The sequence below is a fragment of the Colius striatus genome, chromosome 1 (genome assembly GCF_028858725.1).
Source record: "Colius striatus isolate bColStr4 chromosome 1, bColStr4.1.hap1, whole genome shotgun sequence".
In the NCBI taxonomy this organism is placed as follows: Eukaryota; Metazoa; Chordata; class Aves; order Coliiformes; family Coliidae; genus Colius; species Colius striatus.
Genome location: NC_084759.1, coordinates 194,131,706 through 194,156,075, shown reverse-complemented (window position 1 = coordinate 194,156,075; position 24,370 = coordinate 194,131,706). Strand labels below are relative to the sequence as shown.

Sequence of the window (24,370 nt, the reverse complement as noted above, 5' to 3'; positions counted from 1 at the left end):
AAAGTTCATGAATGGCATTTTATCAAAATATGACAGGCAGTTGACACAGAGTGTCAGGCCTGTGATTTATCAGTACTATAGTACCCCTTTGCAACATCCCACAGAACCTGGCAACAGAACCTCCACTCTATCCCAGTCTCCATGCTGGCTGCCTAGGGAATCAGACATTCCTCACATACCACCTGCACTCTTCTCTGGGACCCCTTGTGATGTTATACCTTTGCTTAGAGTACGAAGAATGGTGTATCTTAGATATAAGTTTAATTTCTAAATGATATCCAGTAATCATCCCACAGCCTGTCAGCCTCTCATTAGGGATGAGTAACTAGCGGCATAAATTGGATGTGAATACTGAATCCAGTCCTGTTTAACATCTTTATTCATGATCTGGAAAATGAGAGAGAGTATCCTCAGCAAGTCTGCAGATGACACCAAACTGGGAGCAGTAGCTGATACAACAGAGAGTCATGCTGCCATCCAGAGGGATTGTGACAGGCTGAAGAAATAGGCTGACAGAGGTTCAACAAGGACAAGCTCAAAATCCTGCATGTGGGGAGAAAGAATCTCAGGCAGCAATACAGGCTGGGAGCAGCCCAGCTGGAAAGCAGCTTGGTAGAAAAGGACCTGGGGGTCATAATGGACACGAGGCTGAACACAAGCCAGCAGCATTCTCTTGCCACAAAGAAGATGGGCTGCATTAGGAGGAACTAGGTCAAGCGAGGTGACCTTCCTCCTCTACTCAGCACTAGAGAAGTCACACCTGGAGTGTCATGTCCAGTAATGGACTGCCCAGTACAAGAGAGATATGGACATACTAGAGAGAGTCCAAGAAAGGCAAAATAGAAGATTAAGGGATGAAGCATATTTCTTATAAGGAAAGGCTGATAGAGCTGCAACTATTCAGCAAGAGAGGGTTTAGGGAGTTCTTGCCAAGACATATAAATACCAAATGGTGAGAGCAAAGAAGATGAAGTTAGGCTCTTTCAGTGCTGCCCAGTGACACAGGAGACAAAAGGCCATAGACACAAACTGAAACACAGGAGATGCTGCCTAAACATTGGGGCACACTGTTTTACTATGAGGGTGATGAACACAGGTTGCCCAAGGAGGCTGTGGAAGCTCCATCCTTAGGAGACATTCAGAAGCCATCCAGACACGGTCCCGGGCAGCCTCTTGTGGGTGGCCTTGCTTGGGCTGAGGGGTTGGACTAGACAACCTCCAGAGGTTCCTGCCAACCTCAAACTCCATCATTCTGTCACAGTTATCTCAGTAGAGTTGGATTCTGGCATTGTGATGTATTTGAGCATGTTTGCATTCCAATCTTATTTGTCATATTACAGTATTTCACACATAATATAAACCACTCTGGCATTCTAGCAATGTTCAGTCATATGGATAGCGCTGGGCCTGGAGATTAAAAAAGGAAGGGAGGTTGCATTTAAAGTAATTTTATAGATCTCATACTCACATTGCTTCATAATGGCTGGACATACAGAGAAGAATACAGGCAGTGAAACAGGACAATAGTGAAGCATAAAGACACAGTTTAAAGAGTAATTAAAATGTTAAAAATACACATAATACTTACTGATACTTTTAAAGCCAGGCCAGTGAAGAGAAGAGTAACCTTGAAGATTCAAATGCAACACAGATGGACACTACTCCTGCAAAATACGTACTACTTTTGGGTCCTTAACTTTATGTTTCACAGACAAAAAGTTCATCTAAAAATTTAAACAAGTGATGTATAATTCAGTAGTAAAAATGAGTAGAACATAGAAAATCCACATCATTATGAAAATCAAAGATAGAATAGCCGTTTCAGGTGTGGCCCTGAACAGATCATGCCAGCATGGTCACACAATGGGCATTAGAAAATAAGCTAACTGAAATGAGGGTGCTAGGGAATTGGACTGCTAAAGTAGAAGAAACTACACAGTGTCTTCAACACTGATGTGTGCTCTGGAGACACAATGACCAACCCAACAGCCCTAAGAGTTCATGAGTATGGAATTAAGCTGGTCTGAACCACTTGTTCCAGGGATGACAAGAGTCTCTCTGGAGAAAATACAAGTAGTTTCAGAGTATCTATAATTGAGTTTATGTTCTTCTTCTACAGTAGTCACATAGTGCCTGTTTAGATTACCTAGGGAGCCTAAGACATCTTACTTAACTGTCTAAATTTAGTGGGCTATAGCCAAGCCTTAGTGGCCAGTTGTCTTTCAGTTCCACTGATTTTATAATGATATTGCACCACAGACAACTTCAGCTGAATTGCTCCTACTTTTTTATTTATGTAGCTGAGTAGAACAAGTCATATTCTGGGATAAAACTTTTACTTTCAATAAAAGATAAAAGATACTTAGCATTCTCAAAGTAGACTACCTCCTTGCCCCTGTCTTTTTAAAATATAAAGTTGAAATAAAATGTTGAAAATTATTATCTCACCTCACTCCATAATGTTCTGAGTCAGTAGCACCCAGCTCAGTTTGGCTAACCTGAGCACACTTTGACAGATCAACTAAATTTACATAGTGGAAAATTTGCATCAGAAAAACATACATACCTGGATGAGTTCCTGTGTGACCTACTCTAGGTGCCCCTGCTCTGGCAGGGGAGGTGGACTAGATGATCTTTCGATGTCCCTTCTAACCCTTAAGATCCTATGATTCTGTAATACTAAAAACCATTCAATAAGAAGCATTGCTGTATTGGATTATGCATATTCATAGTAAACAACAAGAGCTATTTGCAAATTAAATAGTTCTTTCTTAGGAGTTTAAACATACCTTTTATAGTAGAATGTCAATAATTACTCTTATTAACATTCTTAACACAGAGTATGAAAAGATAGTTTTGCTTAAAAGCTCATAAACTTAAGCTATGATGGAGAATGACAAAGATGTTTCAAAACCGAAGACTTTTCATGGACTACCGTTGGTTTTACTTTACTTGTTTTAAAACAGCATTTGTTAGAACACCAGTACTAAACCTATTGAAGAGAACATCATTTGGACTAAAGCTCCGAAGATGAAAAATAGTACTTTTAAATTCATCTTTGCATTATCTATTAAGAATTTTTGTAGCTTTTAACCTCAGAAGTCTTTTTAATGTAACTAATTTAATTTGGTAAATATATTTCTAAATCTTTAATCTCAGAAAATTAAAGTCAATGTGTTGTATTATAGCAGATAAGAAAAGCTATACTGAGAGCTCATGTTATACAGTTAAATATTCTAAAAGATACTGTTACCACTAAGGAACATTTTTAACAACTAAATTATAGCATTCCAAAAATGTGTTGTCCTGGTGAATAATCTTAGTTACAGCAATCTCAGGCTGCAAATGAGACTGAACAAAGAAAACATTTGGCAAGCTTCTGACACAACTCCTCACCTGCCGTTTTTCTGACCAAGTGTCAGACAATATTTCTGCCAACAGAATGCTAATATTTCATTTTAGAAGAAACCTGGTAAATTGAAATGAGAGAAAATATTCAGTGGTGATCAATGGCACAGAATCGAGTTGGAGGCCTGTGGCCAGTGGAGTTCCACAGTGATTGGTTCTGGGGCCAATCTTGTTCAACATCTTCATCAATGATCTGGATGAGGGGACAGAGTGTACCCTCAGCAAGTTCCCTGATGACACCAAACTGGGAGGACTGGCTGATTCCCCAGAGGCTGTGCTGCCATTCAGCAGGATCTTGACTGGCTTGAGAGCTGGGCAGAGAGGAACCTCAAGGACAAGTGCAGAGTCTTGCATCTGGGAAGGAACAACCCCATGCACCAGTACAGGCTGGGGGTCGAACTCCTGAAGAGCAGCTCTGCAGAGAGAGACCTGGGAGTCCTGATTGATAATAAACTAAATATGAGCCAGCAATGTGCCCTCGTGGCCAAGAAGGCCAATGGCATCCTGGGATGCATCAAGAAGAGTGTGGCCAGCAGGTCAAGGGAGGTTCTGCTCCCTTTCTACTCTGCCCTGGTGAGGCCTCATCTGGAGTCCCGTGTCCAGGGCCAATAAGATGATCAGGGGTATGGAACATCTTTCATATGAGGAAAGGCTGCAGGAACTGGGGCTGTTTAGTCTGGAGAAGGGGAGATTGAGGGGAGATCTTATTAACATTTATAAATATCTAAAGGGTGGGTGTCAGGAGGTTGGGACATCCCTTTTTCCTATAGTAGATAGCAACAGGACAAGAGGTAATGAGATGAAGCAGGAACACAAAAAATTCCATTTAAACATAAGAAAAAACGATTTCACTGTTCAGGTGAGGGAGCCCTGGCACAGGCTGCCCAGAGGGGTTGTGGAGGCTCCTTCCTTGGAGGTCTTCAAGACCCACCTGGACATGTTCCTATGTGACCTGATCTAGGTGACCCTGCTTCTGCAGGGGGGTTGGACTAGATGATCTCTAAAGGTCCCTTCCAACCCCTACCATTCTATGATTCTATGATTCTATGAATCTATAATTCTATGGCAAAATATGGTCATTGCTGCAGACACAAATACACTTTATATTATAATCATCTGAATATTTAAGATGCGTTTAAGAATCAAAGACAAAGAGCATATGCAGATTTTCATATAAAACAGGTGGGTTACTTACATACTAAAACCTTCCATATCCATAATCATTTGCAGAACTGAATTACTACATCATATGCTGAAATATAAATATCTGATATGGAATGCAACACTTAAAATGTGCAGTTCTAAGTAATAAAAAGAAACCAGCAAAGAAAAACACTATTAATAAAATCTCTCCTCACTTTTCTTAAAGCAACTTTTAGATAAGGAGAACTTTATGTCTGTAATGTAATTACTTTCATAACCACACAATAATGCATCAATGGCAACAGTTTAATCCTGGTATGGTAATTGCCTGATAGAAAAAATACAAAAAGAGTTTTCTAATTTTATCCCATGTCCTGTCACTGAAGATAAATTTTTCTTATTAACATACATTTTCAAAGAGCTTAGCATTTGAGATATGTATCTTCACAGTAAGATGTCAGAGTGAACACATATCAAAGATGCCAGCATGTTTTATAGCAGAGTATTTCCGTCTTAGTTGTACAGCTTTCCATACAAAAATACCTGGTTTTCATTATAGCAGTATATGAAGTATGATTTGAAACATGCTCCAGAAAAATGTATGCATACACTGTACAGAGTTCACTCAAACTATACAGGAACAAAAGAAACCTTGAGTCAAATAGAGGCTTTGAGATGCAAATGAGTGTTGGGCTCACAAGCAATACACATAAAGCCTTCCTAAAAGTAAGGAAACAATTGTATATTTTGTTTCACTTCTGAGAATCAACGTGGATTACCAAAGTGCAGGTTAGCTTGGTTATACTAAAATATGCTTTGTAGTAACCAAGTGACTAAAGACCTGGTAGAATAAAAAAGGGATGTTCTAATAATAATAATAATTTGAAAAGATACTTCACCAAAGGAAATATTCCTCCTTTAAGAGAAACTTTTATCCTGATTTATATTCTGTGCAGTTCTACTGAAACGGACAGGATTGAAAAACATATTGGCTAGAACCCACTTTTGTCACAGAGATTAATTTCAATTAAAAGAAACAAAGACAAGTATCAGAAATATTCTACCAAAATTTTAAAAGGTTTTCTGCTCCAACATGCAGAAACTGTTCAAAGGCTATAATTTAACTAGAAAGGGGAAAATCAAGCATCTTTTAGCTTTTGCAAAGGTAATACATTCAGACAACTTGTCTTCTCCTCAAAACGTGCTGCTGTGCCACAAGTTGTCTGTATCCACTTCATATAAACTACTTAAAACAATTTTTTAAATCAGGTTTTCTGGTTTTAAATCTTTATTCTGGAATCTTGACAGCTTGCTATAGCCATAGACATTTTAGAGATATTTAGATGGTTCAGAATTCAGTTTGGGACTTTAAAAGTCCTTTTCAGTAGCATATTCCTTCTATACACCCCCCTCCTTCAAAGACTTGTATCACATGATAATTGTAGTTGGATCCATCACAGGCTTCTCTTACAAAAATCTGTTTAATTTGAATGTGTGGATTATTTCCTTAACTTCAAAACTCAATATAATTTAAAACTCCAAGGAATTTTGACATAACTCACATAAAGCATTTGAATAAATGTAAATCATAGAATCATAGAATGGTAGAGGTTGGAAGGGACCTTTAGAGATCATCTAATCCAACCCCCTCCAGAAGCAGGTCACCTAGATCAGGTAGTATAGATGGGAAAGAAAACATTGACTGTATTATTATTCATTAATAGGGTTTAGTTTCATATTAGAAGAATAAAAGCAGGGTTTTTAATTCAACACTCTCTTGCTACACTGTGGAAATATTTATTTGATGTTAGGTCAATACCACAGTAGCCAGCTTTAAAGCATAACAACCAATTTCTGTCAATAATTAGACATTAGGGGACTGTGGCATCACCAACTTTTTTAGGAAATTATAATTTACAAAGCAAATGGTTTCCAGGTGGCCCTGAGGACAGTTCTTACCCCAGTAGTAAAACCAAACTAATAGATTTTTTTTTTGCAACAGAGGAGACCAGAAAGCTGCAATAAATGATAGAATACTAATAATGATATTCACTACATACCCTGTGATTTTGAAATGACCCACTGCCAAGTACCACTGCCAAGTATCATCTCCAATGCCAGAGAGAATAAAGTCTCTCTGTTACAAGTTCCAACTTTGAGAAGTCCAAGCACACTTTGTTTTCTACAGTCTGTGAATGCTCAGAGCAAACACAGATTTGGCCTGGAGGAGATAGTACCCAGAAACAATCTACTGTCGGTACAGGAGATTGTATCTACAGACTGAATCCATGAGGGGAAGGGGATAGGGGACAAGGGATAGTGGAAAGGGATAGTGAAAGGGAAAGAAGAGTGGTCTGTGTTTCTGCAGCAAACAGTTAGGCACTCAGCTAGGGGGAAGCTCTGGTCTGTGCCAGTAAACAGAAGAGCTCTTTCTCCCCATACTGAATAAAACAGTGACAGCTCAAAAAAAGAAGAAACTAGGTGACAGCCACACAGAGTTACATTTCTCTCTAGATCATTTTTTAAAACTACATTTTTAAATACACTTCAGTAGGCTTCCTGCTTTTCTGTAATGATTTTGTTTCCTCTGCCCTTTACACATAAATAAAGTCATTACTTTCCAGTTTGCCCCAACGATCCATATGTCTAGCTTCAGTCCACATATGTAATAACTTGTACGACTAATCCCACAAAACCAAAAAATACTTGCAAAAATACTTTTGGCACAGCTGGCTCAGTCTGTTCTCTCTCATGTATCCTGAAGGAGACTCTCCAGAAGGTGTTTCCCCGTCCTGGATGCTTCCATGTGCCCCTCCTCAAATCTCTGCACTGCTGATGTTGTCTTTTTGTTGATCCCAGTCCTTAACCCTCTCTACTCCAGCATAACCCAAGAGAATCAACTCCCATTCACTGTGGCCCAACTGCTCTTGGGAGAGCTCCTTAGGAAAAATAGGAAACAGCTATGCCCACATGCCTCAGCAATCACAGCACACTATAGCACAGCTCAGTTTGTCTCACCACTGCACACAAAATAAGGAGAAGGAAGGTAGTAAAACCTGTCTAGCACATGAATCAACTAACACAAAAGCACTCTGTTCTTGCCTCAGCTATTGTCTTCATCTACATCCCCAACCTACCTCCTCACTATCTCCAACTAATGTTATTCTGTGTCCTCTGTTAAAGACAGAAGTTGGTGGGGATTTTTGGGGAAGCAATGTGGGGACAGGGGAGAACAGATAAGAAGAGAATGGATGGGACGATATTTTGCAGAGGTTTACTTCTCCTCCTAGGGTGTAGGAGGAGGGTTCCCAGAAAGACCAGGTCCTACCTGCCACTTAGTCTCTGAAAACTGTTGGGTTCCAACTCTGTGGTCAGTGCAGCCTTCAGAGCCATGACAGGGATTTGAACCTCTTTGGTAAAGGTGCGAATTTAACTCACATTTCCTCTCACATGCTGAAGGGATCAATTTTTTAAATTATCTAAAAGGAAGGCACCAATTTTGCTTCTCTTATCACATTTTAAAGCAAAAAACCAGCAATCGCTACACCCTATGTGTGCTAAAGCTGCTCAGACTAGAAAGGCAGAGACCTGTTTCACTGATAGATCCCACTAAGCTTAGACTTGAGGCACTGAAGGTTAGTTAACACCTTTACGTATGCAAAATCCAGCAGATCCACTCTTACTTAACCCATTTAGGGGTAATGGGCACAAGCTGGAACACAAAAAGTTCCACTTAATCTTAAAGAAAAACATCTTTACTGTAAGGGTGACACTGCCCAGGGAGGGTGTGGAGTCTCCTCTAGAGGTTTCCAAACCCACCTGGCCATGTTCCTGTGTGACCTGATCTAGGTGGGCCTGCTTTAGCAATGGGATTGGACTGGATGATCTTTAGAGTTCCCTTCCAACTCCTGCCATTCTGTGATTTCCCTACCATTTGTTCCCCATCTTCTCCTTTGTACCCAAATAACTGCTCATGTAGTCACATAATAAATTGGATTCAGGAACTAACCCAACTGACAATGGATTGAGTAAAAGAAGAAAATGTAAGAACATTTTTTCAGACAGATCTGTCCCCAGTGTGATTCATGCAAATCAATGTAATGAATGTAAATGGAAGAACTGTGCTGGGGCATGAGAGAGTAAATGGGAACAAGAGGAAGTTTGGGACACTTTCCCTCCAGTTGTAATTGTGGGTCCAAAGTCCTCAGCAAAACTGAGCTTTGAGGAACTTGAATATTGAAATCTTGAGCACTTGCACAGTTAAATGATACAGAATGACAATTTTAAGGATCTCTATTTCAGATAAACTGCCTAAGCTCATTTTATCTTTCTTAAATCCTTTAGTGAAATGGAACATAAGTTCCTTCCAGAAATAACATCATGTTCCACATTAAAAGCTTTCTATTTTCCTGTGCTTGAAAGAGAGAAATAATAGGACTTGATCATAAGAAAACAAGATTGAAAAAAAATCATATTTTAAGATTACTTGCTACATCCAAATAAGAACAGATAACTACATTTGTTTCAGTGCAATAAATAGGCAGATATTATAAATATAGGAATATGTGAAAAGCTGTACATAAACTGGTTTGTACACTTTGCTTTTGGGAATACAAAGCTATACAATATGTACACTGCTTAAGATGCAGGATCTTTACATTTCTTTATCTTTATCTGTGTGCTCGGTCGCAGGAAATTAACTTTGACAAAAAAGGCATATTCCTGAATGGGCAAACTGCTAGTTAAAGATCTTTTTAACTAACCAGCAGATCTGAACATATTTTAGAATGTTATTTTTATTTATTGTTTCCTGAAAATCCAACAGATATTGATCACTCTCTAGTGAAAAACTCAGCATAATCATTACTACACTGGTGTTTTGACTAACATTCCCTAATATACTCTCCTTACCTTATTGTTGCTTTTCATTTTATAACCTCTTGTGTTTTTTCACTACAGTGATATAATTCATTTTGATTTCTTTTATGACACATAATTTCCTTGCTTTAGCTTTTGGATTTGAAATTTAGATTATGCAAAAACAATAAACAAAAATAATTTCTCTTCCTAAAATTACATATTTATATACAGATCACAAAAATATAGCTGAAATTTGTATGAATTATGCCATTTTCTGCTTTTTTTTTCTTTATATTGTTATTCCCTACTCAAATCAATAGAATTCTCACTTCCTGCTTCATTCTCTTCAAAAATGCAAAGTAAACTATACACTACAATGGGACCAAAGTCTAAACTGGCAAACTACCTTGCTTTTCAGATCCAGACCTCAGAGTTGGAATTGCACTAGAAATGGAAGACATCAATGTTTTCTGCTAAGCCACTAAAGTAATACTTGTCAGTAGATTTGGTTTATATTGGCTATAATATCACATTTATATATAAACAAAAGAGAAAAATTACACAGTGTATTTTTACAGCTGCTCTCTAGCCTCAATCAAAAAGCATGACTATATACATCAGAATAGTTGTCATTCTCTTTGATGTGCTAATATCTGGATTCTGGTTTTCACGTGCATGGTCTTTATGTATGTGAAATACAATTCTTTGTGACAGAAGCACATGTAACTGTGAACATGATGTGACCTCAAAAAAGAGCAGCCTAAAAGGATCGCTTAAAATGTCACTATATTTAGAGCTCATGGTTTGGATGCCAAAAAAACAAGGCTCAGAGATTAAGATAAAATGAACAGACTTCTCACAAGCTACAAAAAAAAAAAAGAAGAAAAAAAAAGAAGGATACTGTCAATATTATTTTTTGTAGAACTAACTGAAAGATCAGACTATTTCAGAGGTTTTAATGAAGAAAGGATGCCAATATCAACCTCAGAATTCCTGAACATTCCAATTATTTATATACAGCTGTGACAATTTGGATAGGTATGGACAAATGTAAACTATAATATACAGAAGATATACACAAACACACACTCCCATATTACACTATGTGCCCCATTTTGGCTGGGATGGGGTTAATTTGCACCAGCTGCCATGAGGGAGTGTGGTCAGGCTGTTCCATACCATGCTGACATCATGCTCAGCCTATGGGGCGCGGAACTGCGGCTGCTCTGAGCATCTGCTCTGAGCAGTGAGCATTTGCCTCGGGCAGCACTTCCTCTGCCTGTTCTCTCCTTGTGCTGTTCTATCAAACTGTCCTTATCTCAGACCACAAAGCTTTACCTTTTCCTCCTAGTTCCCTTCCCCAACCGCCGAGGTGGGGAGGAGCAAGTGAGTGGCCACGTGGTGAGTTGGCTTTGGCTGGGTTTAAACTAGGATACCACCCTTTTTATGATACCATCATAATGTATAGTACTACCTTACTAGGACAGAAAACACTAAGAGGTGGTACTGTAGATTTAGTCATTTTGATAATCACTACAGTAAATTAATATCTCTGTTTCAGTGGTGTTTACACATGTGTGAGAAGAACATTCCCTTTTGAGTGCACTGTTTTTGAAGAAGAGGTTCTTCCTTAACTTCTATCAATGTCTTAGTAATCAGAGGTGTGAGTATCATGAATCCCAAATTCCTTAGTAGAGATACTCCAGCTGCTGCAAGAAGGGCATATCTGAATTATGTGATAGCAAAACAATGCAGACTAACTCCCATTGATGGACCTAAGTCCAAATAAACCAGTCTCACATCGATGAGGACTGTGTGTACCACCAGTGGAATCCATATAGATAACATCAAGAATTAAAGTATGCTGTCTTTTTGGTGACTGAGGCCTGTAACTTATTTAGTTCCATTTAAACATAAGAAAAAACTATTTCACTGTGAGAGTGATGGAGCAGTGGAACAGGCTGCACAGAGGGGTTGTGGAGTCTCCTTCCTTGGAGGTCTTCAAGACCCATCTGGACAGGTTCCTATGCAACCTGATATAGGTGTACCTGCTTCTACAGGGAGGTTGGACTAGATGATCTCTAAAGATCTCTTCCAATCCCTACCATTCTATGATTCTATGATTTAGCTTTAGAGATCCAAGTTTCCTGTGACATCAGTCAGTGGCATTATGCACATGCTTAAAATTAAGTATTTGCATTTTGGTTTTAGACTTTATTGTATAAAAACTGACTGTTGAAATGAAAAATATACCACATTTTTGTGACATACCACTTTAAGGTTTTTGTGATGTTAAAGTAATGGAAAAACACAAAAGGATAAATGACAGCTTATAAATAAGGTAAAATTAAAACATTTTAGCAGTAGCTCCAATATATCCCCCAATGGCAAATATTTTCAGTGACCAACCTATAATTTAGTTAACTGGTCTCTACATCTGCAGGTCCCACAACCAGGAGATGATAATTCTATTCTGTTTTTAGAAATTCTGCAACAAAGTAATTCTGTTGTGTCTGGATAGAAATATCCTCTCATCTATAAGTTAGCATATTAACAACCTTTCACTCTCTAAAGTTAGATTTTGTAAGGATATAAAAATACTGGACAAAGCAATCTTTTAAACAAATAAATTAATTTAAACATATTGAATAAAAATATTTGTAAAGAAATCTCTCCCTACCCACTGTATCCTTGCACTAGATTCCTCTGCTCTACTCTTGCTTCTTGGCCTAGCAGTTTTTTCTGTCCTAAGGAGCTGCATAATGTCCAGTCTTATTTTAATGAAAATTAAACTGCTTTCTGGCACATTTCAGGCTTGGCTTATGAACATCTATTAACTGAAATAAAATCTCTTTACTTTGCAATTTTCTACCTGTCCTACAGATTACCTGATTTCCTGCTCTCCCTTTTTAAGTCGCCCTCCTTCCCTTTCAGTCTCAGCTTGAAGAAGTTTCTGGCCGTCAGGATGGGGGATGCAGAACATGATTAGGTGCCACTGAAGGAAAGAATAGCATTGCCATCCTTCAAAGGACTGTACCTGACTCAAAGTGAACAATGGAAACAGGAATTTTCCTTTCCAAGGCACAAACACATCCTTTTCAAAAGAAAAACCACACCACACAATACATACCACTTATGAAATATATGTTTTAAAAATTCAAAAGAACACCAACTATGACAAACCTGTAATAAGGCTTTTTCTGGTACATGGGATGGTTTATGTCTGATGGTAACACTATCTGATTCAAAACCACTTGTCTGACTTTCCTTTGCCAAACCCTGAAAAAAAAAAGATGGTACAAGACAAGCACAATTTTATCTTAATTGCAGGTTGAAAGTTTCAAATACATTTAAATCTTCAAAAAATTAAAGTTGATAAATTTAACTAGGTAGTTTAAAATCCTCATATAGTTACATATCTATGAACATTTTTAATTGCTATTACTGAAAAAAATAGTAATTTTAGGATGATGTCATGATTTTGCATTGAAGCAGTACAATACAGAAGCGTAGGAAATCATGTGCACTTCCAGATTAAAACATTGTGTACACTAGCTTGTGCAGACAATATGGCAGAAAGATACTATTAGGACATGTGGATTTTTCAGACAAGCCTTCAGAAGGAATCAGAACTATAATCAGTCTGATGTTATATTATATCCAACAATATAAACTGCATGAGATACTAAAGTGTCTTTCCTATCTCATCTCAACATGGGAGTAACATTGAATCTCATTTTTTTGTCTTTTATTCTAGCTCTAGAAACACAAGAGTTTTGGGGGCTATAAAATGGTTTTTCATTTTAATATTGCTACAGGAGAGTGGAAGAGAGAGAATAAAGAATAGACAGGAGAGATTAGGAAGAAATAAAATGGGAAGGAAGAAAACAGTGGGATAGAAAAGCCAGAAAGAACAGAACAAATGGAAATAGCAAGCTTCAGATTGTAATTTTCATTCTAAAACTTTCTTCTCCCTTTAGTAGTAATGCAAGTTCGTCTGGTGCCGTAGGTTCATTACATATTACAATAACTGATGGTTTCAATCAGCATTTTAAAATCAAACAATGTAATCTAGATAATCCAAGATACCCACAAAAGGCTGGCAGATAAGACACAGGACTGGAAGCGGATTCTTACATTTCTTTCCTGGAAAGGTGATGGAACAACTCATCCTGGATGCCATCTCAAAACACATGAAGGAAAAGATGGTTATCAGGGGGACTCAGCATGGATTCATGGGGAAATCCTGCTTGACCAACCTGATAGCCTTCTATGAGAATGTAACTTGCTGACTAGATGAGGGGAGAGCAGCAGATGTCATCTACCTTGACTTCAGCAAGGCTTTTGACATTGTCTCCCATAACGTCCTCATCAGAAAGCTCAAGCAGTGTGGCTTGGATGAGTGGACAGTGAGGTGGATCGAGAGCTGATTGAATGACAGAGCCCAGAGGGTGGTGATCAATGGCACAGAGTTGTGTTGGAGGCCTGTGGCCAGTGGTTTCCACAAGGGTCAGTTCTGGGGGCAGTCTTGTTCAACATATTCATAAACAACCTGGATGAGGGGACAGAGTGTACCCTCAGCAAGTTGGCTCCTGTCTCTCCCCCTCCTCACATGGTATCTGCTATGCATCCCACCAAGTTATGGTGTTCTCTTCCTTGGAGAAGAGAAGGAAAGGAGAAACCTTTCCAGAATGAGAAGAGCCCTGTTTTTCACAGTGAGACCAGATATGGCTGCTGGACAGGGCTGTCCATTTGATGCCTATTCTCAGGTAATCACAATCTTGGTTACTCCACGCTTTAGGGACAAGATGAGATTACTGAGGTTTCTCCTCACTTTGCAGGAATCTACAGTCTTGGATTGTGTTGGCAGGGATCCAGGGGCATCATCTTTACTGATTATTATCTCAGCTGGTAATACTACCTCTGAGATATCAGCCACCTGATCCAACCCGGCTAGATTACTGATAATGTACAACACTCAGTCCTTTTTGCGGCTTAAGGTATTACTACATTTTTGCTTGTTGAATACAGAGGTAATGATCTGCTTCCCATAACACAGAATCACAGAATCCTTTCAGTTGGAAAAGACCTTTTAAGACCTTTGAGTCCTAAATAGTAGTATTAGCAGTAGTACACTAAAATGTGTCACTTAACATTGACAGAGTTGTTTTTTCATAACAGTTGGAATTAATGGTGTTAATCTTTAATCGTTGAGCTTACTGCATACCTTAAAATATGCTTTTGCTTTAAAAGAACTGTGGGCTTCTGCAAGTCAAGCTTTCACAACAGCATTTAAATATATTTTGTTAAAGATCTGTTGGAGTCTCTTTGTGGCTACTGAAAATATACATATTTATAACCAATTTGAGGACCTCAAGTAAGAACAAGTATGTCATTTCAGTGCTTTAGATGAATGACTGTCTACCAAATTACATTTCAATAAAATAGCTATTAATTTCCACTTCTGTAAGGAAAAAAAATAACAACTTTTTACAATACATATAATTAAGACCACTGCAACAGGATTCCAAGTTAGCAAGCACGATGAAAACATGACATATTTCCAATTTACCAGAGTTGTGTATAAGACATTACTGATCTACAGTTTTAACTGTCAAATTACTCAATAATTTAACAGAGATCAGAGGTGCAAGATATATACAGACCTTAGTGAAATAAAATACAACAACAAAAATTTAATAATGTTTCAGATGGCATAGAAGTCAAAAGTTGTAAGAACAAATTCAGTAAAATAAAATGCTCTTCACAGCTACTGAAATAAAAACAAGAGGAATTAAGTACAATTTTCTGCAAAAATTTATCATTCACCTTTTTTTTTGTGCAGTGAACTTTGTAAAAATAAAATACAAAGGGAGTTGACTCATCTTGATATATTCAAGAACATATAGTTGCTTAAGTATCCCTATATAATACTATCTAATGGACAAGGACAATGCTTGATTAGTGTGATATGCAGCCTTCACTGCAAAAAGGATTAAAATGTACATTTTCATATATGAAATGCACACTATAGAATCACTTCTTTACCATTTTAAAACGAAAAGATGTCTTGAAATGGAGTTGAAATACATTATTGTCAAGGTACATTGAAGATCCATTCTTGCTTGTTATATAAATAATAATAAAAACCAGTCTCAAATCTGGCAATAAATGTAGTGTTTACAATATAAACCCAAGTCAGTTTTCTGTTACTTGAGTCATGCTCAAACACTGTGTTCTAGGGAACATATAGTATGACATTACTTGATTAAACACTTAGTAAGTCTGCACTTTAATGACAACCTTTAATAACTTTTTGGGCTATACAACCAGTAAGGTACAGAAAATGGAAATAGTTGCAAAGCAAATGCATACAAAATAATATGAAATTTTCATTGCCCAAGGGAGGAAGGTTAAAACTCTCAGGATTACAAGGGAAGCCCAAACTGCATCTACATTACTATGCTCTGACTTTCATTAATCAGGATCTAACAGCTCACTGACCTGCCCCTTGAATTCTTTCTTTCAAAATACTCTTCACTCTTTAACTTTTTCCACAGCTCGCTCCTTCCTGTGTTGTGTTCATAGAACAATTTCCTCAAATTTTATTTAAGGAAAATTAGCCCTAATTTTTCTTTTCTGTTTGGTTTCTTTTTTTTTAAGTTCTCTGTCATTCCAATAACCATACTTACAGTGCAATTCCATAAACAGTTATACTGGTACTAGTCAAGAGTAAATGAACAGTCACATAGACAAGACTGACCAAATGGCATTTCTCTACATCAGCTTTGTCAGGGAAGGAAGTATGTTTATAACCATGCCTTCTAGATATCTCCTCCTCTGCTTCTGTGAATTTAAAATTAACAAAAGGTGCCTTGACTAAATGTAATATTTAGAAAGAATATAAAAGCAAGTAATAAAAAAGAATAAAGAAGTCTCTGTAAACTGCCTAGGGGAGTGAGACAACAGCATGGGCCTCCAGCTCTGAAAGAGCAATGCTGGAGTCATACATAAGTGCCTGAGCTCAAACTTACAGCTGTAGGTAGCCCTGTTGGTCCACTCTTGTATGGATTTTTAATCTGGGTGGACTCAGTTTAAGCGAATCTATGTTCACAGCTGTTGCTGTGGGAGGCATTTAAAAACCCATAGTCACAGCATCTCTGAAACACAAAGTCTCAGGCAGAATGAACAAAGTATTTTTTCTGTCTTCTGAATTTTTTAATATTATTTTGATATTCACTCACCTCCCACTTCTCATGCATTCACTTTTCATCTTGAAAGAAAGATGAAAAACTTACATGTCATTTTTTCCTTGTGAATCTGTACCCACATGCTCTATTTCTGTATAATTACTCTTAATATTTGGATGTAATAATGGGCTACTGCTAGAGCCATCTTCTGCCTTACCTTTTTCACTTTGTTCTTTTTCAGAAGGCTATATTTTATCCATCCTCTGAATTGTAAACTAGAATGAGTAATTTAATAAGACTCTTGATCTGAATGAAGTAAAATCTATAAAACTCTGCAATTTGCTGTAAAATACATAACAGTCAAGCTCAACAATATAAGCTTATGAATAGAACTGATGTTTGTAATTTCCAATTTAAATAAAATATGCATTGATACTGTTTTTTCTGTAGCAATTCACTCATTTTAATAAAATTTCTATTTGTTCATAATATTCTACAGTATATTCTACAGCGAAGAAAAAAAAAGTAGCAAGGAAGGCTGAGGTACTAGGAAAATATTTCTAGCAGAAAGGTTTATGAAGTACAGGAATAAACTGCCTGCAGTCTCAAAAACTGGTGATTTTTATGACTGAAAAAAGTCTAGACAAATGTTCACCAAGGCTAACCACAGTATATCTACAGAATAACCACAGAAAATCTTCATCTTCCAGCCAATTCTGTGATTCTTAGGAGGGATTTACACCAGTGTTCCTACAGAGTAGTACCTGCCATATAGTTAAGATTGTATTCTTTAAAAAAAAAAAAAGAGTAGCATAAATGTATCTATTCTACATGGAGGATCATTAAATTCTGATATACATGATTATAACCAAGAAATCAATGAGCATGCTTATTTACTGCAAACATCGTATTTTAAAACCTATGTATGTATTATCCTCATTTTAAAAGGAAAAGTTGGATTACATAAACTATGAGTTACCTAATCCCAAGCATAAATTGAAAAGAAGCATGAGCAGAAGATAATGTAGAGCCTTCACTTTCAGATCCAAACTCCAATTATCTTTTTATTCCTGGGTAAATTACCATATTCCTAGCAAATAGAGTTGATTAAAGTGTAGAAATGTCAGAGGACTCTGTTCAGGCTTGGAACAATCAGAAACCCAGAACTAATTCATTTTAACAGAGAATAACATTGCTGAAGAAAAATGCAAATCTAAGTTTCTAATCCAAAGCCTACTCCCATTATAGTCAATCACAATATTTTCTAAGATTCCCATGTAAACAGAACAAAACTCTTAAGTCTTTTTTATCTCTTGCTGTGATGATTTCACTTAAAAGGGTGAAAGAACACACAGAGAAGAGAACAAAACTGAAATACTACAGTTAATGATTCAGTGCTTGAAGGCCACATCCCTGGTTCATATAAGTAAATACACCATGGGTACCTTATAACAACAAACATTACTTCAGTTTTGATTACCACAAAAGAAAAGGTTTAATATATTAAGTACAGGCTGGGGGTCGAACTGCTGAAGAGCAGCTCTACAGAGAGAGACCTGGGAGTCCTGATTGATAATAAGCTAAACATGAGCCAGCAATGTGCCCTCATGGGCAAGAAGGCCAATGGCATCCTGGGATGCATCAAGAAGAGTGTGGCCAGTAGGTCAAGGGAGGTTCTGCTCCCTCTCTACTCTGCCCTGGTGAGGCCTCATCTGGAGTCCTGTGTCCAGTTCTGGGCTCCTCAGCTCAAGAGGGACAGAGAACTTCTGGAGAGAATCCAGTGCAGGGCCACCAAGATGATCAGGGGTATGGAACATCTTTCATATGAGGAAAGGCTGCGGGAACTGGGGCTGTTTAGTCTGGAGAAGAAAAGATTGAGGGGAGATCTTATTAACATTTATAAATACCTAAAGGGTGGGTGTCAGCAGGTTGGGACATCCCTTTTTTCTATTGTAGATGGCAACAGGACAAAAAAGTTCCACTTAAACATAAGAAAAAACTACTTCACTGTTCAGGTGAGGGAACCCTGGCACAGGCTGCCCAGAGGGGTTGTGGAGTCTCCTTCCTTGGGGGTCTTCAAGACCCACTTGGACATGTTCCTATGTGACCTGATCTAGGTGACCCTGCTTCTGCAGGGGGGTTGGACTAGATGATCTCTAAAGGTCCCTTCTAACCCCTGCCATTCTGTGATTCTATGATTCTATGACTCTATAATTCTATGGCAAAATATGGTCATTGCTGCAGACACAAATACACTTTATATTATAACCATCTGAATATTTAAGATGTGTTTAAGACTCAAAGACAAAGAGCATATGCAGATTTTTATATAAAAAGAGTGGGTTACTTACTTACTAAAACCTTCTATATCCATAATCATTTGCAGAACTGAATTACTACATCATATGCTGAAATATTCTATGGTTCTATGATTCTAAGTAAACAAAGAAGAGCATTAAGTAGAAGTTATATTCGTTGGATATCATGTAAAAAACACAAACACAACATACACATCAAAACAAAAATATTCTTTCTCACTGTATTTGCAATATAACATGTCATTAATATTTGTAAAACCAGCAACATTAACTTTTAATTTGCAGCCACACAGCACATGCTGTCTCATTAGCATGTTTTCAAAGCCCAGGTTCAATATTATAAACCATATAGCACACATATGGTCGTATAGTATGTACCATAAGACAGCATTGAATTCCTTTTCCATTATTTCTCTGAGCTTTTCTTCTAAAAATGTAAGTGGATCTTCTGGACACATAACAATTACACCACAAAGCAGCACCTGCAAAAAGAAACTGCAAATTAATGTCTTTGTGCTAACAGCAAAGTAGCATCTAGAGATGAAACTGTCAGAATAAACATAAAATTACCAGCATATTTTAATATGCTGTAAAATAGAGGCATTTCTTGTTACTACTTACCTTCCCTTTCCTTAAATTTTTTAAAAGTAATACTGCATGCATCAGTATATTTCAATGGTTGGACTTCACAGCACTGGGTTTAGGGCAGCAATAAAAAAATGTAGTATTCCTGTAACAATTCCTACCGAGAATTTTACTGCTTTTAATGTGCATTAAAGAAAGAATAGTTACAAGATTGGATAGGTTTATTTACTTAATGAAAACCACAATTTAAAACAAGATTAATTCTTTCTAGTAAAGACTACATTGATTGGGAAACGTGGCCAGAAATTGATCTTGTAACCAGTATTAAAAAATAAATGCAGTTTAGAAAAAATGTGCTTTTCAGGACTGTGTTATCACACTACTTTGCATTATCTATTGTTACAATGCACAACTGATTAACTGTTTTTCTTGTTTGTCCTACAGCTGAAGACAGATAAAGGACACAGATCTTTATTTTTGGATTGTGAACTCACATACAGCAAGAACCTGCCAAGTGTATTGATTTTTAAAAGTATATGGGCAATTGCAGTTATTTAAGTGAATATTTAATGCAAACTATAAACTAGAAGTTTTTGTGCCTAGCAAAAAATTCCAAACATGACTGTGTATCTTTAACTAGAATTTAATCTATAGTAATTCAGAAGATGCTGTCCTGGGACACACTGTTTTGTTTATATTTCCCTCTGTCTATTACAAATAATCTAAATTTTATCAGTTATCACAACAACAACACCTGAGTTTTTAGATTTTCTCCCAGTCCTGGCACTTAGAGAACTGTTTTTCTTTGCCTCTGCCCACTTTTCGCTACTGCCGCTGTCCATGATGCAGTTGGATGGTACACATCCAACGCTGCCATTCAGAGTCTGCTTGGACTTCTATAAGCTCAGTACCAAAATTACATTTTGTCTACTCAATAATAATTTCTTAGAGATATTATATAACCTTTAAACTTCACAATTCTCCCAAACCCTAAAGCCATCCAGAATCAGTAGATGTCAGATGTATCATAGAGGTTTATACAATTTCACCATGCACTTATGTTTCATTTTCCCAAGCCACAGCCTTTCACTTATGCACTCAGTGGGTATTTTTTAACGTCTACATTGATTCTGACTTATGACTGTAATACAGCTGGTTTCCATAAAAATGAAACTAAATTATAAAACCAGAAAATATCTGAAGCAAGTGCTACATGTTTGATGGACCAAGACAGCACAATAACATAACGGTTTACTCACTGTACAAACTCAAATGATGCAATACTACTTTCCTTTCAAGACACACCCTCTTGCTTGTGAAGTTGTGAGTGCCCCATCATTGGAAGTGTTGGGACTGGATGGGACTTTGAGCGACCTAATCCAATGACAAATGTCCCTGTCCATGACAGAGTGGCTGGAGGAGATGCTCTTTGAAGGTTCCTCCCAACTCAAATCATTCTATAATTCTAAGATAAGACCAAGATGAAAAGGCAAAGACAAATATTTCTTTACGCACAGATACAACAAAAAGTACTTGTGTTCAGTTTAGACACCTTGAATATTTATAACACTAATCAACACACTGATTTCAACCTCAGCATCTCTTCAATTTTCCTAACAAAAATGTAGTTTGCAAGGTATACCTTGATGGCTGACTACATTAAGAAAATATCATAGAATCATTGAATGGTAGGGGCTGGAAGGCACCTTTAGAGATCATCTAGTCCAATCCCCCTGCAGAAGCAGCTTCACCTAGATCAGGTCGCATAGGAACATGTCTAGATGGGTCTTGAAGACCTCCAAGGAAGAAGCCTCCATAACCCCCTGGGCAGCCTGTGCCAGGGCTCTCTCACCTGAACAGTGAAAGAGGTTTTTCTTATATTTAAGTGGAACTTTCCAGCTTCATCCCATCACCCCTTGTCCTGTTACTATCTACTATAGAAGAAAGGGATGCCCCAACCTCCTGACACCCATCCTTTAGATATTTGTAAATGTTAATAAGATCCCCTCTCAGTCTCCTCTTCTCTAGACTAAACAGCCCCAGTTCCCGCAGCCTTTCCTTGTATGAAAGGTGTTCCATACCCCTGATCATCTTGATGGCCCTGTGCTGGACTCTCTCCAGCACTTCCCTGTCCCTCTTGAGCTGAGGAGCCCAGAATATCCATCATTTATCATTGTAATTCATGACATGTAGTATAATGTTAAATAATATACAGGCAGTTAATGGCTTTCGTAACAAATGTTCCTACGGACACATTTCCCAAAGCCGATCCCAATGTCGGCCGGCTACTCCCTCTGCTGGAGTGAGCCAGGAGGTGTTTGACATATCAATGGCATTATTACTGATTTCAATTTTTACTTATCTTTCCCCCCTCCCATCCCCCCCTTTTCAAACAAACACAAAGCACTTTTTTTCCCTGTGATGTTCTGAAAAGTAATCCGGGAAATTCAAACTATTCAGACATATACTGGAGTGCAGGGCCTCTACTGAACATTTGAAACATCCTTTATAAAACTTAAAGAAGGAAATGGTGCAACCAAGGTATCAGGCTAGAATTAAATACTTAGGCCAGGTTTTCATACAAACTGCTTCAATTCATCAATCTGGAAAATCCTCATTTGCAGTTTGACAGTTCACAAAGGAAAAGCCCTAAAATTGTGCAATGTTCAGTTTAGAGCTCAGTAATGGAAGAATCATTTTTGGCCTCCTTTGCTGTGTACGTTTAGCTATTGTTAAAAATACCTGCACACCTACAGATATATGTATATATTCTTATTCCTTATTCATGTTTGAAAGAGAGCTGTTGAGAATCAGTATATTAATCATCTGAATAAAATTAAATATTATTACTGATATTATTGGTATCCAACAAGTTTTACAAACTCTTCAGCTATAACATTTTATCATGACTGAAATGACCTGAGTACACAGAGCAATAGCTTTGTTGATGTTAACAGACATTTTCTAAACAGTAACTTCCATTTATTTCCAACACCAAAGAGATAGTATGACTGAGTGTGATGAATGCTGACTGCCAGCTTTGCCTTAGAAAATATTCCCTAAGAAGAAAAAGGAGAATGCCTGTTTTGTCTACTCAAAAGTAATTTCTTAGAGATATTATATAACCTTTAAACTTCACAATTCTCCCAAACCCTAAAGCCATCCAGAATCAGTAGATGTCAGATGTATCATAGAATCACAGAATCAAAGAATGGTAGAGGTTGGAAGGGACCTCTAGAGATCATGTAGTCCAATCCCCCTGCAGAAGCAACTCCACCTAGATAACGTCACTCAGGAATGTGTCCAGGTGGGTTTTGAAAATCTCCAAGGAAGGAGACTCCACACTGTCCCTGGGCAGCCTGTGCCAGGGCTCCCTCACCCTCACAGAGAGAAGCTTTTTCCTCAAGTTTAAGTGGAACTTTCTGTGTTCCAGCTTTTGTCCATCACCCTTTGTCCTATCACTGGACACTACAGAAAAAAAGTGTTACCCCATCCTCTTGACATGCACATTTTAAATACTTGTAAGTATTAATGAGGTGCCCCCTCAGTCTCCTCTTCTCCAGTCTGAACAGCCCCAGTTCCTGCAGCCTTTCCTCATCAGGAAGATGCTCCAGTCTTCTGATCATCTTGGTGGCCCTATGCTGGACTCTCTCCAGAAGTTCTCTGTCCCTCTTGAACTGAGGAGCCCAGAAATGGACACAGGACTCCAGATGAGGCCTCATCAGGGCAGAGTAGAGGGGAAGGATAACCTCCCTTGACCTGCTACCTCTTCTTGATGCACCCAGGATGCCATTGGCCTTCTTGGTCACAAGGGCACGATGTAGTTTTGTTAACAGCTCCTGATGTTTTCTTGCAAACCCTCATAACATGCAGTGCTTTTCCAGAACCATCTACTAATGTCAAGAGACTGTACCTTTTCCCATAGAATATAAAAAAATGAATAGGTTCCACAAAAAATCTATTTGCTGTGAAGCTTGGCTAAAAGCCCTTGGCCATGGTTGGTTTCATTGTATTGTGACTGTTGTCTTTCCCCACCCACCAATAATCATATTACTGTGTGTTTACGGGGTTTGTGCCCATTTGTGTTTCTCACGTCCATTTGCTGCCTCACCATCAGCTCATAATGCACTTGAGCAAGGAATATATCTTGCTGAATGTAGAGCACCTAGCACAGCATAATATCCTGAGTAATTATCTAGGTTTCTAAGCATTACAATGATGACTATTACAAGAAGTAGTGTGTGAGATCGATATACAAAAAATTTGCCAAGAATGAATTTTGTGATTTTGATTTGTGGCCACAAATGTGTGCTATTTCCTAGCCTCAGTGCTGAAGATATTCTGCTCACTGTAGACTCAAATTACATTAATATTTATACATCTGAGCTACTCCATAACACCTTGCTTAAATATGATAAATATTAAATATTATTGCTTCATTTCTACCTGCAATAAGAGACTGCACTCTAAAACCAGATGCATGCAAAATGACAAAAAGGCAGTGAAAGCCTACCACCCCCAGCAGAAGCTTCAGCAAAGTGGGCAGAAACCCAAAGCTGCAAATTAACAGTGACAACAACGCTGATACAAACTGCAACAAAATGGTTGTCAACTTTGTCTCTTCAAGAGACTCGGAAAGTCTGTGCCTGGTATTCCCGTGAGGGAAAAAGAGAAAAAGAGAAGGGTGTGTGAAACACATAATGAGGCCAAGACTGGCCACAAACTCCAGCCTTCCACTAATCCAGGGCAGAAAGCCTGGCTTCTCTCAAAGGCTTCTTCTCTTCTAGCCATAACTCCGTTCCTCTTCCTACCACTTCAGCCATTTACCCCCTCCTGGAAAAACTCATTTGAGTCAGAAAAATCTTC

General features: G+C 37.9%; 1 protein-coding gene across 1 annotated transcript in view; it reads right to left on the bottom strand.

The window, feature by feature from the left end:
• The window catches only part of FBXL13 (F-box and leucine rich repeat protein 13), an 87,104-nt gene that overhangs the window by 60,350 nt on the left and 2,384 nt on the right, over positions 1-24,370 (bottom strand). The window contains 8 exon segments of the mRNA XM_062020297.1: positions 1,589-1,724; positions 2,449-2,461; positions 2,463-2,488; positions 2,490-2,566; positions 12,585-12,690; positions 14,639-14,748; positions 16,710-16,876; positions 19,277-19,401. Of these exon segments, the coding sequence (XP_061876281.1) occupies positions 1,589-1,724; positions 2,449-2,461; positions 2,463-2,488; positions 2,490-2,566; positions 12,585-12,690; positions 14,639-14,748; positions 16,710-16,876; positions 19,277-19,377 (736 nt within the window). The 5' untranslated portion in view covers positions 19,378-19,401.